The sequence below is a fragment of the Peromyscus eremicus genome, chromosome 1 (assembly GCF_949786415.1).
Source record: "Peromyscus eremicus chromosome 1, PerEre_H2_v1, whole genome shotgun sequence".
NCBI classification, from domain to species: Eukaryota; Metazoa; Chordata; class Mammalia; order Rodentia; family Cricetidae; genus Peromyscus; species Peromyscus eremicus.
In genome coordinates, this window is record NC_081416.1 from 4,040,495 (window position 1) to 4,058,743 (window position 18,249).

At 42.8% G+C, this 18,249-nt stretch overlaps 1 protein-coding gene across 1 annotated transcript in view; it reads right to left on the reverse strand.

Moving 5' to 3' along the window:
• Trub1 (TruB pseudouridine synthase family member 1) overlaps nt 1-18,249 on the reverse strand; it is a 52,481-nt gene that overhangs the window by 32,550 nt on the left and 1,682 nt on the right. The window contains exons 2-3 of the mRNA XM_059256049.1: nt 12,783-12,881; nt 3,366-3,421 (exon numbers count right to left, since the gene is read on the reverse strand). Of these exons, the coding sequence (XP_059112032.1) occupies nt 3,366-3,421; nt 12,783-12,881 (155 nt within the window). The remainder of the gene's footprint in view (nt 1-3,365; nt 3,422-12,782; nt 12,882-18,249) is intronic.

Sequence of the window (18,249 nt, forward strand, 5' to 3'; positions counted from 1 at the left end):
GGTCAAGTGGAGGCTATAGTCACTGGCATCTTTTCAAATGAGCTAGAAAGAAAATGTCAAAAGTACACAGGGGCCTGGGGAACGGTGGGGTAGAGGAGCATCTCATAGTCACATGGTGGTGCCTCACCTAATCCCAGCACTTAAGGGGCATTGGCAGGGGGATCAGGAATTCAAGGCCAGTCTTGGCCATATGAGACCCTGTCTCAAACAAACAAAGGTACATCATATACAGGATTGGAGTTATTTGGTGAAAATGTTTGCTTATATTTTACAGATGTCTGTGTATACAGCCTCACAATAAAGGGAATTTACTATGGTCTCTATGACAGCTAATCTCTCTTGCCACCTTGATGGGATTTAGAAGCACAATGGAAGCCAATGTTTGGACCTGTTAGTGAAGAACTGTGCAGATAAGGTTCAGTGTGGTGGGGAGATTCACCCTAAATGTAGCTGTACCATTCCACGGGGGGGGGGGGGGGGGGGGGGGGACACGACACCAGCTGAGCATCAGCATTCCCTCCGGCTTCCTCACTGTGGCAGGAGCCGCTGCTCTGACAACCAGGCCTTCCCTACCACACCGGACTGACCCCGGGAGCTGGGGGCCCACAGAACCCTTGGGTCACTTTTGTTACGCAGTCTGTCACAACAGCATACAAAGTAAGGAATACAGTCTCTTAACAGTCTGTAATATCCATTAATAGTTACTAATTATTTCTGACAAAAATGTAATCTTCAACACACAAGTCAAAACAAAACGACTTAATCTTTTTAACAAATATGTAACATGAAATCAAAAGTGTGAGAAAAGCAAACAGTGATGTCTGATCCAAAATTCTGTGAAACACAAAATTAGGTTTCTGTGACGAGATGCACCTGGGTGTTCTATTTCCGTTACAGCCGTCTGAGGATCCCTAATTTCTCTGTGTAACATTCAGCTTTTCTAGATGAACGTCAAAGCGGTTTCTACCAAATAAAACCTGAACCAGATGTGTTTACATCTTCAGTCATCATTTTTCTGAAAATATGCCTGGAATTTACAAGTGAACTCTTTCAGTAACACAGAGTGCTGCATGTGCCTATGATTTTGTAGAGAGGGATGAACAGCAAATATTTCAGTGACCTCAAACAATTCTAGCTTGGGGAGAAAGTCTGAACAAATTATTAATGTAAATGTGTCTTTTTATTACTGACATAAAAGTGATTTGTTTATGGTAAAACTTTTAAAAGACACCAAATAATGTAAAAAATAAAATAAATATAATCCTACTCCCCTACTAAAGAAATCATTTCTGTTTTGTAGTTAAGAAACAAAGCAACTGGCAAAAATTTGTATCCAAAACAGATTGTAAACTGCATGGCAGTGCTGAAGAAAAACACGTAATCTACTAGTAAGCAATGACTCACATTTTAACACTTTTGCATGTATGTGTGGGTTGTATGTACATGTGTGGTTTATATGTACATGTGTGGGTTGTATGTACATGTGTGGTTTATATGTACATGTGTGGGTTGTATGTACATGTGTGGGTTGTATGTACATGTGTGGGTTGTATGTACATGTGTGGGTTGTATGTACATGTGTGGGTTGTATGTACATGTGTGGGTTGTATGTACATGTTTGGGAGGTGGTGCTAGTCTATGGAGGTTGACAACTTTGACATTCTAACTTTCTCTTCAGTGTTCTTATATCATGCTGAACCCCCCAAGTGGCCCCCTAGGTTCCCAACCTCCCCTTTCTCCCCCAAGTGCCTAAAACAGTGCACTTGGATTTAGTCAAGGCTACCTCCACAGACAAGCAATATAATCATCTTAAAGGGGTCCTGCTGTCTTCTTTTGTGGTGTGTGTGTGTGCGTGTGTGTGTGTGTGTGTGTGTGTGTGTGTGTGTGTGTGTAGGTATAGGTGTGGGGGTGCACATGTGTGGAGGTAGAGGTTGACATTGGAATATCTTCCATGATGCCTCTCCACTCTATCTTTTTTTTAGGTAGGGTCTCTCCCTGAACCTGGAGTTTACCATTCTGCCTATACTGGGTAACCAGCAAGATCCTGGATCCACCTGTCCCTGCACCTCAACAACAGAATCACAGGTACATGTCATCATGCCAGCATCTGGTGCTGGGTGCTGAGATCTGAGTCAGCACTGCCGAGCTATTCTCTGAGCACCTCAGTGTTTTCACTTCACAATCCCGAACAAGGCACATTTTCATTAAAAAGTACACACTTAACAAAATGGTTCTGTTTTTATAAAAATCCCAAGGCTAAAAAACAAAACAAAACAGGTGTGGAGATGTTAGCTCAGTGGGTAAAGCTCTTGCCATGCAAATACTATGTTCAAATCCCCAAAACCCATGAAGAGCCAGGCACAGAAGCACTAGCATGAGTGTACACACACACACACACACACACACACACACACACACACAGTCTTTCAGTGGAATTTATAATCTATAATTTCCTTTCATTATTAAGAAATCCAAATATAGACAATTTAAAATATTTTAGTCTAATTGTTCAATTCATAGCCTTATGTTTACAAGCATAATGATGAACAGGGAAGACACTTGTCCATGCAAATTCTACTTTCTTTCCTTTATTTTAATTTTTGAGACAGCGTTCTACGTAGTTCAGACTGGCTTTGAACTTGCAACAATACTCCTATGTCAGCATCCCAAGTCCTGGAATTACAGTCCTATACTACTATTTGTTTTTTTATTATGATTGAGGGATTTTAGATTTTTTTTTTTAAAGTGTGTATGAATGGCTCATCTGCATGTATTTTGCCCTCAAAAGTCAAAAGAGGGTGTCAGATCCCCAGGAACTAGAGTTATGGCTGGTTGTGACCATCATATGGGTGCTGGGATTTGAACCTAGGTCCTCTATAAAAGCAGCAAACACTCAAAAACTCTGAGCCATCTCTCAGTCCTCTGGGTTTTTTGTTTGTTTTTATTAATGAAATTCAACACGTAGGTCATTGTGGTTGTTTGAGTAAGCATGGCCCCCATATGTTTGAGTACTTGGTCCTCAGTTGGTGGAACTGTTTAGGGACAATTAGGAGGTGTGGCTTCTTGGAGGAGGTGTGGCACTGGGGGTGGGCTTTGAGGTTTCAAGACTCCTGCCACTCCCAGTGTGCTCCCAGCCTCCTGCTTGTGGTTTGAGATGTGAGCTCTATCTAGGCTGCTGTTGCAGCTGCCTGTTCCCAGGTCTTTGCTCCACCATCACAGAATCTAACCTTTGGAACTATCAGTCTAACTGGACAGTTCCAGGGATAAGTTGTCCTGCTCACGGTGATTTGTCACAGCAATAGGAAAGTAAAACAGTCACTGAGAAAAACATCAAAGAAGAAAGAAAAACATTCTGACAGACTTACCTTGGACCCAGACAACATACTGGACAACATTTTTGTTCCTCTTCCAATCCCAACCACTACAAAAGAAAGAAAGAATATGACAATCTATTCTGAAATCAAAGTTTGTCAAACATCTGCATATCTTGTTTATAATTTACTGGCCTATGCAGTTCAAGGTTATAAAAAATACACATTAACAGAATTTGGAGACACTATTAATCCAGCTAGATGATGTCAGGCAACTAAGAATTCTGAATAAGGAAAGAGAGAAAAGAGTATTTTCCCATTCCCACATATTAAACACAGCAGATGCCTCAACCCAGCCAACTACAGGATGGAGATTCAGAGCAGTCCCAAAGGCTCGCTGGGATTGTATATGGGTACCATAAAACAGACATGGTACAATTAGCCATGTTCAAGTGGGCTGATGAAATCCTGACAGGATTCATTACTAAACAAAGTAAAAGCCATCATCGTAGCTAATGAACCGTTACAGATGATTAGGAGCAGGCAGCAACAATCAAGAAAAGAAAAACACGGCTGATCAGCCACAGAAAACAAACAAACAAACAAACAAACAAACAAACACTACAGCTGGAATGAGGGCCAAGAGGGTCACTTCAACCCAGACCGGCCAACCACGGCAGGTGCCTGCAGTTCTCTTCTGTTTCAAACAGTACTTATTGCTTGTCTGACCTTCACTACAGTGACTTGCTTTAAACTACTAGGGCAGGGCAGCTAAGGCCGTAGCCTGGGGGAACTCTGTTCCCCCAGATAAGGGCTCTGTTGCTGCTGCTAAAGGTAGTTCCAACTAAATCTCTATTGTTCTAATAAAACTGGAGATTCAAAGGCTAGGGTGAAAACCTGTGAGCTCAGAGAGGCAGAATAGCAACTGGCCTACTTTCTCTCTTTGCTGGCTACCTGGAAACACTCCCTTCCACACCACCCCAACTGAAAACCCCACGCTAAGCTCCTCCCTGCTGCTTCCTGTCAACCAGTTGCTAACCCCACCTCTCTTAGCCCAGGTTAATTTTATTTAATTAATGCAAAAGCAACACATCTTTACATAGTTAACAAATGCAGCATGAACAAATGTAACACATCTTTGCCTAGTTAAACAAATATTCCACAACTTATCCTCACACGCCACAGCTCACGAGGGAGAGTAGAGTGGATTTAATAATTTCTTTTTATGAAAGCAGGCAATTTTTTGTAAGGCTCCAAGTATTTACCTTAAGAAAAGAACATAATGTAATCGCATAACTCAGAATTCAAAGGAAACAAGGCAAAATGGCTAAACTGAAAAAAGACTATCATCAGTATTTGAGCAGCTTACCATTTAATTTCCACTCTGTACTTTCATTCATTATCTCATTCAGTCCTTCTAAGTTGTATCATTATCTCCACCTCAAACGTGAAGAAACTGAGGACTGCAGAGACTAAGAATGTTTTCACAGCTCAAGAAATACAAGGTGGAGTTGAAGTTCAAACCACACAGTGTGTTCTCCTCACCCTGCCACCCCCTCCCCAATCACTGCACATCTACTCCCCAGCCTTCCTTTCCTAACCTAGATCACTTCATAACTGTTTCTGAAACCCTCACTGTGCACACTACAAAGTTCACAACAAACCTTCATGAGGCCCAACTCACAAGTCCCAGCTCCACAGTACTCAAAGTTCAACCTTCAAAACACAGCTCAAGTCTAAACTCATTCATACCCCAGGCCCCTCTGAATGCCCATGCCACTCCTAGGATTGGTCCTTTACCTGTAAGTAGAATCATAATAGTTCAAGATCTGAGATAAAAGGCCACCTGCCTTCAGTAGCGCTGAAGAGCTCAGGATTCTTCAAACGGCAGCACTTGCTAACACTGACGGGGCAAACACTTGGTATAACAGCAACAAAGATTTGATAATTGATCACATGCAGATGAATCCCTGGTCAATACATTTTGAGCAGCTGCTCCGTGCGTGCACAGTCCTGAGAGGACAAGAAAGAAGCCAGAGAACTATTTCTGACTTTGAAGCTCGTGTTCTCAGGGGAAGCAAAATACAAACAGGGAGAAATCACAGTGCTTAAAACTGCTGTCCCAATTAAAGGGTGAAGAACGCTACCTGACACATGGAAGTGTACGTAAGTGTCAACATGAACGGAGAGAGGAGCCACTGGGGGAGGGGCAGGAAGGACACCCGGAAAGCCGAGGCCAGAGAAGGCTTCAATCAACACAGCAAGTGGAGTAAGTTGGCAGGGAATGTGTGGGAAGAGAAGCATGTTCTAAAGGGACAAACTGTGCAAGTTCTCAGGCACAAGAGTGGGGCAGTGGGTTCATCAGCCTTACAAGCAGGTTAACATGGGTGATTTTAACTCAGCTACATGCTGCACTATGGCAATGGCTTCCAGCCTAATCAGATGGTCTAGAATGCTGGAATTTCAAGGAGACACTTGAGAGTCACCCAGATTAACCCTCTCATTTAATATTCAAGAAGAACCAAGGCAAAAAATGAGGAAGTTAGTGGAAGCAGAATTTGAAGAACCCTGGTCCAGCAGGGAGTGGTGTCCAGGAAGAGCATCTCCAGTTGGGACCTGCAGAACAGCAGCTCTTTCAAGAAGGGCTGGATGAAGAGTCAAGGGATGGATTTTGCATTTTACTTGGTGGTGACTCTCCAAACCCCATCCCCAAGGCCTGCACTTGCATTTGATCATGCAAAATCCTATTTTGTACTTATTGTATAGGTGCAGAACTGAGTAAGACTTGGCTTTAGCCATCAGAGTTACATCCTAACATCGAGACAAATGTTGTCAAACGTTAAGAGGGCAGCCCTTGAGTGTAGAAGAAGAGTCTCTATTGAACCTGGAAAAGTCAGTACAGGAGATAAGAGAAACTGCAGTTATAAGAAAGCAGACACATGGCCTGAGAAATGTGGAATGTAGGTGGTGTTCCTCTGTGTCCCAGCAGCCACTCCCAAATAACCACTCAGAGACTTGTTATTAATTATAAATGCTCGGCTGATAGCTCAGGCTTGTTAATAGCTAACTCTTACATTTTAAATTAAACCATATTTCTTATCTACCATCTGCCACATGGCAGTACCTTCTTTCAACATGGCATGTTCATCTTACTTCTCTCTGTGTCTCTCCTGAGACTAGTTTACCTCATCTATAAACTTCCCATGCTGCTTCTTCTGCATCTGGCTCGAAACTTCTCAGACTCTACCCTTCTTCCCAGCATTTATTCTGCCCCGAAAATCCTGCCTAACTATCAGCCAATCAGCTTTTTATTAACAATGAGTGCAACACATGTTCACAGTGTATAGAAGGATTATTCCACAGCAGGTGGGTAAAATGAGGGGTCTTCTCACAATTACTACTCTATTTTCTAAATTTTCTATGTTCACTGAAATGTTTTCTTAAAAAAAAAAAAAAAATCCTATATCTCAAAGCCTATGTCATGTCCCAGCACTAGTCTCTAGTTATAAAGAGGGACTCCATCTGTGGACAGGTGGGGGCACTATGTTGCATTTCCAAAGCTTTCTACCCTTGGAAGATTTCACTGTTGTTCACCTAATTCTGTAATGCTGTCTCAGCAGAACCATTACAGTCCTAGGAATTACTTAGTAATCAAAGCAAAGGAAAGAGCCTATTCAGAAAGACGCTCCTAACAAAACCAGCCCTACAAAACAGCTCTGCTAATGACCTCAATCACCTCAGCTCGAGAAATGATCACACAACTGTATTTTTACTATTATGTAGACATGAGAAATAATGTTTACAGAGTGTTTGCAAAGTTTTTTAAACTATCATGAAAAATATTTCTGTTAACTGACAAAAAAAAAAAAAAAAAAAAAAAAAGGATAGAAAACCACACAGCAGAGCTCAGTTTTAGAACAGGCCTGGGCAGGGACTGGAGAGATAGCTCTGTGGTTAAGAGCTCTGGCTGTGCTTCCAGAGGACCTGGGTTCAGCTCCCAGCACCCACATAACAGCTTATAACCAACCACAACTCTAATTCCAGAGGATCCAACACCCTCTTCTGGCATCACTCAGAGTCATAAAATAAAAGTAAATGAAAATATGCATGAATAGAGAGCTAAGAAGAAATACAGTTTGTAATATTTCTGAAATTTTCCACAGTGCTTTATAACCTGTAAAGCTAACCTAACTATTTAAAGTGATTAGAAGAGACTTCCTCTCCATATAAGGGGCTGGTGATGACGTGTGGGTTAGCTTCCTGCTGCTGTCACAAACTCTCAGGCCAGAAATCTAAAGCAGGTGACAATGGGCTATGACAATGATTACATACCAATTTAAAACAAGCTCTGGGGTCTGACATGACTGTGCTGCTTCTGTGGTCCTAGGGAGACGCCACAGCTAAAGCTTCCCAGCTCCTGGAGGCTGCTCACAGTCTGGGCTTGTGGCCCCTTCCCTTCAGAGCCAGCAGCCACATCACGCAGCCCCCACCGCCATGTCCACTTTCTTGTGCCTCTTCGACTTTCAAAGCTGTTCACTGGGCTTACCTGAAACTCCAGGATAATCTTATTAAGTCATCTGATCAGCAGCATTAACTCTGGCTGCCCCTTGTGACATAACCTGACACACTGAGGGGTTCTAGACATGAAGACAAGATAACTCCAGGCAACAGCTCTTATATTAGTTTGTTTTGCACTCTCCTATAACACACACACACATATACATATATATATACACATATATGTACATATACATACATAACACATACATGTATATATTTATAGATGCATATATATTAAAAATCCTTATTTTTCTTTCAAATTTACTTTTTTTTGGTTTTTCAATCAAATTTACTTTTTACCTTAGATCTTGAATCTGTACCATTAATACAAAGAAGAGCAGTGTCTCTAAAATGCCAGTAAGAAGGCAGATTAAAAGCTGCCCCATATGACATGTAGCAAGAGCAGAGTCAAGATAGGGAAGAATGGAGAAGTGAAAGCAAGAAAGGGAGAAAGAACGTAGGAAAGTCACAGAGGGATGGAGGGAATGACAGGACAGCTGAGTGACTCAGTGGGGGAAGGGGAGACGCCAACCATCGTCCCCTCCAGCCTTATTCTCCCTGGTAGGGGAAGCAGAAGCCTGATCTAAAGGAAACAGCAGTACATAAACCACAGAGAAACACAACTGCCAGTCACAGGAAAAACAAGTCTACATGTGTGTAGCTCTCCCAGGGCTTCACAATTATCTCAATTTTTTTTCAGGGTCCCCTAAAGATGCCATCACCCCCAGACAGCAGGATGTAATTTTAAGAACATGATGCCCACATTCCCAAGAGGGTGGTTTTGGGTCATTCACTGGGTTATGAATATTTGTTATCATTTAGGATGGTTGGTTACAAGTTGCTATTGGTCATGGTCAAGAAAAAAGCTGAATTAAGGAGATTAGATTCAGGGATCTTGTTATAAAAAGAAAAAAGGGTGATACAGAAATAGGATTGTAGCTGGAGTTTTCTCCAGTCCTGCCCAGCCCCACAGACCCCACAACTGCTTATAAAATAATCACTCAGAAGCTCATATTAATTAAACTGCTCGACCATTAGCTCAGGCCTACCATTGTCTAGCTCTTACACTTAAACTCAGCTCATTTCTGTTAATCTATATGTCGCCACATGTTCCGTGGCTTTACCTGCTGCCTTTACATACTGCTCCCTGGACGGCAGGCTGGCATCTCCTCCCCTCTGGAGTCTTCCACTTCCCAGACTTCTCCTCTCTCTCTGTCCCACCTATACTTCCTGCCTGGCTACTAGTAGGCCAATCAGCATTTTATTTATCAATCATCCACAGCATAGGATAAAAAGGTAGATTATTGAATCTACTTTTAAACCAAAAAAGCAACTTATAGTTTTAAATATTTTACATTGATATGGATTTTTGTATATTGATACAAATTTAAAGTTATTTTGGTTATAACATACTGTACATGTTTCTAATCTTGTTCAAGGTATTGTATCTATATAGCTCATCTAACAATGTAATGTAAATTTCTAGTTCTTGAAAGTTATTACAAATTACTTAGGATAATAAAGAAATGCAGGTTAGTAGTTAGTCACCTATTACAATCAAACTTGCAGTTATGTTAGGTATGTTTTCAAAGTCAACAGAGATATAGTTTAGATAGTCAAGTGGTCTTCAAACGCTTCAGAGATCTACACAATATAGCATTTATAATGTTTTAATAACATAAGGTTCTTTTTTCATGACAATGAGACACGTCTGCTCCTGGCAGCACCAATCTACTTCAGAGAAGATGATGGGCATCAAAGAAACTCCATATGGAGTTTACTTTCTTTGTGGCAAAAGTTAGCCACTGGGCAAGAAACTGTCCTTGCCTCGACTGCCGACAGTATGCTGTCCAAATGGGACAAGCAGGACACAAAAGAAAGTGACTACTGAACATTGCCAAGACAAGGATGGACAGTCCTTCAAAACTCCTGCTTCACAGTAAAGTCTGTCAGATATATTAGGCCTACAGGCAGAAGAAGGATGCCCTAAGGTTGCAGAGGAACCTTGGTTGTCTGTCCAGGCAGCCAGCTGTTTCTGTCATTTCTTATTTTTAGAAGTTGTTTGCTCTGCACTTCCTGTTTACTCAGATATTATATCCTTCTCATGTCTCTGATGGAGCTGAAGACCAGATAGTTATAGTTATAGTTTTCCTTGTTACCCATCTCAGAAAAAACACTCACTAAAGAGGTGTAAAGTGTATAAGGTTGAGAGACATAAAAAGATAGTTTGGGTTGGTAATGCAAGTTAGGACAGAAAGTGAATTAGGTACAACACTTTGGACTCACCAAGATAGGATAGATAATGGAGTATTTTCTTTGAATTTGTCAAATGCTAATGGACTAGATACTCTTAATGTAATTATTGCCTGTATATATTTGTATATAGTTATTGTACTTATTGTATATAGTTTTTCTATGTTAGTTAAAACCTTTGCTTTTTGTTTAGACAAAAAGGGGGAAATATTGTATGATATTTTGTTTGTGTTCTGACAGTTTGCCTGGCAATCAGAGGGCAGAGTTAGCCACTAGTTAACCATAGAGGCAGTAGTGGCACATACCTTTAATCCCAGTACTTGGGAGGAGGAAGCAGGAAGATCAGGAGTTCAAGGCCACCTTGGGATACAAGAAATTGATTAATCTATAAGGCAAATAGAGTCAGGTGGTGGTGGGGCATGCCTTTAATCCAAGCACATGGAAGATGGAAACAGGAATACAAGATAGGAGGAGACAGGATCTCCAGCCCATTCAGTCTGAGGATTCCTAGAGGTCAGAAGTCTCTCTAGTGGCTCTTCTCTGATCTTTCAGCTTTGACCCTCAATATCAGACTCCAGGTATTTATTGTTAAGACTAATTAGGATTGTGTTTCATCTACATATTCACCTGAACCCCCACCCCCAGGACAGATTCTGGCTTTAGATGAACCAAAAGGAAGCCCCTCATTTCTTGGGCTGCCTCCCCTGTTCATCAGCACCTTTATTTTATTATTTTAAAAAAGCTTTTATGGGACCAGGCATTGGGGGCAGGCTTTAACTAGCATTCTGGGAGCAAAGGCAGGTGGGTTAAATCAAGTAAAGTATCCTGTAAAGCAATAAAGGTCTGTTTCTAACACATGGGGATGGAGGTGATGGGAGGCCCAGTCTATACATTCCTGTGCCTACGGATACAATTTCAGAAAGTTTTCAAATATAACTAACTTATGGATACACACCTTAACAGTCCATAAAGAGAAGACTTCAGAACCTCTTCCAGAGTTTCAAAACAAGAAACTTAAAAGGACAAATGATTTTCCTCCTCTCAGTCAATACTACCAAGTTTTCTTCCACAAGCAATTAAACCTATAAGTCTCTGTGAGAAACAAACGGCTTTCCCTCAAGAACTGTCAGGTTTATGTTCTAAAAAGTACTAATCTGAGATTACATTAGATCCAGCAATACCCCAAAGCTGTACTACACCTTGTCAGTAGCCCCACAACTATCCCATGCCCAAAGACTAATAAATAGCTAGGATTTATTATTTGTAGTATATTTATGACTTACTGAGATTACTGACATAGTAAGGATGTACCAGGGAAAGAGTGGAGAAATCCCCACTCCAGCTTCCTCAACCTCTCTCCCTCCTGCTTAGGGGAGATACTTGGCTTGCTCTTTCAACAACAATGCTGAAATGCAACATCACACATACAGTGCTTCTCTTGGGGAAACATGTCAGAAACAGCACCGAACACTTAATTTGGCATTGGGAAATGGTCACCCAGGCCCCTGTGCCTGTGTGGTAGCACAGAGTTCCAGATTCCTAAAAGGAAGCGCAAGTCCAGAGTCAAACAGCAAACCACGTGTATGACATACGAAAGGGAGGAAATAGTTTCTACAAAACAGGTCCACAGACGGCAGCCACACCCACACCTTTCTAAACATAATGGTTTCATACCTGGTGTGTTAACTGTTCTGCTCAGATTCAAACCTTTGTTCAAAACCCTGTGCACACACAGAAGAGGTGATGTTGCTGTGTGCTGTGTGGTGCTGTGTGCTGTGTGGTGCTGTGTGGTGCTGTGTGCTGTGTGGTGTGTGCTGTGTGGTGCTGTGTGCTGTGTGGTGCTGTGTGCTGTGTGGTGCTGTGTGGTGTGTGCTGTGTGGTGTGTGGTGCTGTGTGGTGTGTGGTGTGTGGTGTGTGCTGTGTGGTGCTGTGTGCTGTGTGCTGTATGCTATGTGCTGTGTGCTGTGTGCTGTGTGGTGCTGTGTGGTGTGTGCTGTGTGGTGTGTGCTGTGTGGTGTGTGCTGTGTGGTGCTGTGTGCTGTGTGCTGTGTGGTGCTGTGTGCTGTGTGCTGTGTGGTGCTGTATGGTGTGTGGTGCTGTATGGTGTGTGGTGCTGTATGGTGTGTGGTGCTGTGTGGTGTGTGGTGCTGTGTGGTGTGTGCTGTGTGGTGCTGTGTGCTGTGTGGTCTGTGGTGTGTGATGTGTGGTGTGTGGTGCTGTGTGCTGTGTGCTGTGTGCTGTGTGGTGCTGTGTGCTGTGTGTTGTGTGCTGTGTGGTGCTGTGTGGTGTGTGGTGTGTGGTGCTGTGTGGTGTGTGCTGTGTGGTGTGTGCTGTGTGCTGTGTGGTGCTGTGTGCTGTGTGGTGCTGTGTGCTGTATGCTGTGTGCTGTGTGGTGTGTGGTGCTGTGTGGTGCTGTGTGCTGTGTGCTGTGTGCTGTGTGGTGCTGTGTGCTGTGTGGTGCTGTGTGCTGTGTGGTACTGTGTGGTGCTGTGTGCTTTGCACCACTCAAGGGCTTCCTAGAAGCAGCACTGTAAGTACAGTACAATTAGAACTTCCAAGGTGTGCTGAGGAGCCAGGCTTCAGATGATTTAATCCAAATTCACCTAGCATTCCTGGTATTAAAAAAGAGTGCCAGTAAACTTCCTTCATCTCTCTTACCCAGAACACCTTGTGCAGCACTGTCCAGTGTCCCTCCATGTCCAATTTTCAATGTCTGCTTTTGCCTCTTGTTCCATTCTGGAGTTGGCATTCCAGCTTCTACAAGAGTAAATGGGATGAGAAGAGTAATTACCAAGATAAGTCAGGAGGAATGTGGATGAGAAGACGACCTCTTCAAACTAAAGACACAGTGCAAATGTGAGGCTAGGCCCACCCAACTAGCAAAACCCAGATTTTAAAATGTATAGCAAGCTGAGTATGGTGGTGCATGTTTTTAACAATGAGTTTGAGGCCAGGGTGGTCTACATAGTGAGTTCCAAGCTAACCAAGGATACATGAGACCCTGTCTCAAAAATCAAAACAACAGAAAAGGTATAGCTGGGCCCGGGAATAGCTCAGTTGGTAAAGCGCTTACCACTCACACATAAAGCCTTCCTTCAATCCTCAGGACACACACGAAAGAAAAAACTGGGTGTGGTGACATGAATTTATAATCACAGAGCAGAGGAGACAGGCGGGTCTTGAAGACATCTACTTGGTGAGTTCCAGGCCAGTGAGAGACCTTGTCTCAAAATAGTATGGATGGTGCCTGAGGAATGACACCTCAGGTTGACCTCTGACCTCCACACATGTATCCACATACATACACACACACACACACACACACACACACACACACACACACGTATAGACACTTCCTAAACAAAAGAACAGTACTTCAAAACTGGTCAACTAGAAACTAGAACTAATTTTTATGAAAAAAAAGTCTTACTTATTTATCTATTTATTTATTTGTTTGCTGTTTATGGATGCTTTGGTTGCATGTATAGTTGGGTACCACGTACATGCAGTGCCCAAGGAGGCCAGAAGAGGGCATTAGAGCCCCAAGAACTAGAGTTGCAGATAGCCATGAGACCCCAGTGAATGCTGGGAATCGAACCTGAGTTCTTCGGAAGAGCAGGCAATGTTCTTATCTGATGAACCATTTTTCCAGCCCCAGGAAAAACAATTTCAAGTGTGTCAATATTTAAGCTAACTCAGTGAATTCTAGTAATATCCCTGTAGTTAGAAAATGATAATAAGCTGGTTTTGGCACTTGCCGCTAGTTTTAAAAGTCCTCAGCTAACATCTCTAAATGTTTTCAATGTCCTCTGTCCTTCCCTGATGCTTGCTAACCTTGAAAGCACATCTCACACAGGGCTAATTCTACACTGAGTTCTTGAGCTAGTTTTGTTTGTTGCCCTCATGATCAAAACTTTCAATTCACTACAGAAACTAATCTCAGAAAAAGCATACGGACAAGTACAGAACAGTTAAGTTGCCGCTTGATTTCTGAAGCACTGTTTTGTTGAAAATGGGTTCTTCTCTCATAAAATACATCCCAACCACAGCTTCCCCTCCTTCCGCTCCTCCCATCTCCCCTCTCCCCTAGACCCACTTTCCCTCCGTTTCTCTTCATAAAAGAGCAGGCCTCCAAGATACAATAAGACAAGGTAAAAGCTCCCCTCATACGCAGGCAGGACAAGGCAACCCAATAGGAAGAAAAGAATCCCAGGAGCAGGCGAAAGAGTCAGAGATACACCGCTCCCACTGTTAGGAGTCCCACAATAACACCAAGCTAGCAGCCATAATATACACAGAGGACCTGATGCAGACCATGTGTTTAATAAAAGGAAAAAAATAAGGATCCTAACCCAGCTCATGCCACATTCCCGTCGTTATGACAACCGTCATACCTGTACCCTGTCCCTCAGCCCACCTCACTTACTTTATAGCCACTGACACCAGGGGACAGGAAACATGACAGGAAATGAGAAGAGGGCAGGGCAGAGACAAGGAGAAAGCCAGCAGCAGTGGGAGTGGAGAAGACAGACGGAACATTCAGAGGGCTGTGCTGGGTCAGCCAGCCTCACAGCAAGACTCCCATCCCACTGGTTCAGAATCTCAAGATCAGGCATACAGTCCCAGTGTCACTCAGACTTTAACGTCACCACACGTGGAGGAACATGACTGAAGCAACAAGAGCCTCTGAGGAAGTGATTCTCAACCTGTGGGTCGAGACCCTTTTGGAAATTGAACAACCCTTTCACAGGGGTCACAGATCAGATACCCTGCATATCAGATATTACATTATGATTCATAACAGGAGAAAAACTACAGCTATGAAGTAGCAACAAAACTAATTTTATGACCCCCTCATGAGGTTCTGTATTAAAAGGTAGAAGCATTAGGAGGATTGAGAACTACTGCTCAAAGATTAGGCCTGGACTTCAAATGCTTCACCTTCCAGTGTATCGTAGATCTCTGTTAGTGTTACAAAAACACATTAGGGAACTCTTGGTAATTCCAACGTGAGACACCTCACAGTGCGAACATCTTATAAATCCAAGCATCTTGTCTGAGCCCAAATTTATCTCTAACTTACACACATAATGTCTCTGCCACACTTCTGAAATTTTGTTCACTCTTCTGAACCAAATATTCAATGAGTGTTTCTGGATGACCACGTAAGATCCTTTCTAACTATGCAAACCTAGTATGCTTCAGGCCTTGAAAGGTTCAAAGTCACAGAAGAGAAAGGATCCTACAGTGGCGGAAATCAATGCAAGGACAGGCGGGGAATGTCTACTAAGCCTACGGCTGCTGACCAAGAGTGAACCAGTGTTTGTCAGACCTGGACAGGTCACAATGTGCTATCATTGAGTAGCTGGCAAGGCGATTCTGATGGGAGTTAGGATGGCATTTGGGAGGCACAGTTTAGCTAATATGGATAAACAGAACAGCCCAATGACAAGTGCTGTAGACAAGGAGGGAGGAAGGAGGCCAGCATCTCCATGATGCTGTGCAGAAACCAGCCTAGTGACAGCCTCAAGACACCCAGTCCTAATGAAGTGTAACCAAGAAACTTTAGAGTTTTGATGCTATGAAAAGCTTCCCTAAGAATGCTAATCTCTGGTCAAAAAAGCCAGTTTACTAACAAACCAGGCCAGATGAAAGCAACATATCTCTGAAGGAAAAAACAAAACTCCTAAAAACACCATAGCACTTCCCTTTGATGCAGTTCCTTAGTTCAATATCTGCAGATGAATTGCTAAACGGTCTTATTAATAAAAAAAAAAAAAAAAAAAAAAAAAAAAAAAAAAAAAAAAAAACCAAAAAACCCAGAGCCAGATATCAGGGCTAAAACCTAGGATCAGAGGAATAGGAAAAGCCACAAGCCACCCTCACCTTACTGACCCTCAGCTTCCAAAAGAGAGACCTACTTCCTGTATACTCACACCTATATGCCTTTCTGTTCTACTATCTTGTAGCAGGAATCTTAGAAGGTCTTATTAATAAAATCAAACCTGAAGCCAGGTATTGGGGTGAATGCTGGAAGATCAGAGAAGCAGAACAAGCCATGGCTACCTCACCTCACCAGTTCCTCCGCTGATCCTGTTTCCTCAGACTGGAAGCCTCTGAGTCCTCATCCAGAATGAATCTCAGATGAACTGCTGCTCGAAAGCCTGAAAGCTTAACCAGCCAAATGCTTCTAGTTCCTGGTCTTCACGCCTTATATACCTTTCTGCTATCTGCCATCACTCCCTGGGATTAAAGGCTCACTTCTTGGGATTAAAGGTGTGAGTCACCATGCCTGGCTGTTTCTAATGTGGCCTTGAACTCACAGAGATCCAGAGGGATTTCTGCCTCTGGAATGCTAGGATTAAAGGTGTGAGTGCCACCATTTTCTAGCCTCTGTATCTAGTGGCTGTTCTGTCTCTGACCCCAGATAAGTTTATTAGGGTGCATAATATTTTGGGGAACACAATACCACCACACTATCTCATTTGCTTTCTCTGTCCAGCTACATCACTTCCTCTCTCTGCCCAGCTTTGTCACTTCCTGTCTGTCTGTACAGACCTCCAAACCTTTATGGTTAACTAGTGTTGGAATTTAAGGCATGTGCCACCATGCCTGGCTCTGTTCCCAGTGTGGCCTTGAACTCACAGAGATCCAGACAGATCCCTGCCTCCTGAATGATAAGATTAAAGGCATGTGCTACCATTGCCTGGCTTCTATGTTTACTATAGTGGCTGTCTTTTTCCTTTGATCCTCAGATAAGCTTTATTGGGTTGCACAAATGAAACATCACCACTAATATCCTCTGACAGAAAATAGCGTATAAAGAAAACTCAATGTTCTAGCGTCATCAGTGATATAATAAAATACCTCCACAAAAGGTAATTTAGGAGAGTTTATTGTATCTCATAGTTCCAGCTTATTGTCTGTCACCGCAGAGCTTGAGACAGCTAGTCACACCACATCCAATCAGGAGCAGAGTAAGAATGAAGTCATGCATGCTTCATGCTCAACTGGCTTGAGCTCAGGTCAATTTCTCCACTCTCACACAATTCAAGACGCCCTGTCTAGAGGACGGTGCTGCCCATAGCAGGCTGGGTCTTCCTATATCAGTGAATTTAATTAAAACAATCCCTCTTAAGCATGCCCACAGGCCAACCCAATAGAGATAATCCCTCTCCCTTACTGAAATTCTCTTCCCAGGGAATTCTACGTTATTTTGAGCTGCCAATCAAAGTTAACCGTCACAGTTAACAAAAGAGCAGGTGCAACAGAGCATTTAGCATCTGGAAGAATGTACCTATGTGTCAATAAACATTTAAATCTGCATTTTACCTGTTATAATTAGTAAATTCCTATCAGAATAGTTTGGGTCCATGTCTAAAAAAAACAATTTAAAATCGGTTATGGAGGTGCACACCTGTAAGTCTCACATTGAAGAGCTGAGTTAGGAGGATCACTGTGAGTTCCAGGCTACCCTTGACTACATAATGAGTTCAAGGCAAGCCTATCTAAAAACAAACAAAATAGATGAAGTCTTCCAGGAGACACTGAACAATGTAATAAGTTTCTATACTAGTACCAAGACAGGCAAGGCTTGTGGTGATAATTTGTTTGTGCTCTAACAAATAAAGCTTGCCTGGAGATCAGAGTGCAGAGCTGGGAGCCCACAACAACTTACTTTTTTTATGACTAAAGCCTGCAGAAATCACAAGACTGTAAGCCCAGTAACATAAAGCCACTGTTGATCTTTGTGTCTCTACAGGACAGCAAAGATGCAGCTTAATGTGAGAATCAGATAAAACCAAGGCTCCAGAACTGAGGATTGCTCATAGGGTAAAGTGCTCTTTACCACAGCACCACACAGCACACAGCACACAGCACCACACAGCACCACACAGCGCACAGCACACAGATGCAGTCATGAGGACCAGAGTTTGGACCTCCAGCCCCCACATGAGTACCATGCGGCATTGAAGCCTGCCTGATATCCAGTGCGAGAGAGCCAGGTTGGTTGTTCCCTGAAGCAAGCTGAGTTCAAGAGAGGTACTCTGCCTCAACATGTAAGATGGAAAGCCTCCTCTGAAGATGGCCATCATCACCTCTGACCTACACACACACACACACA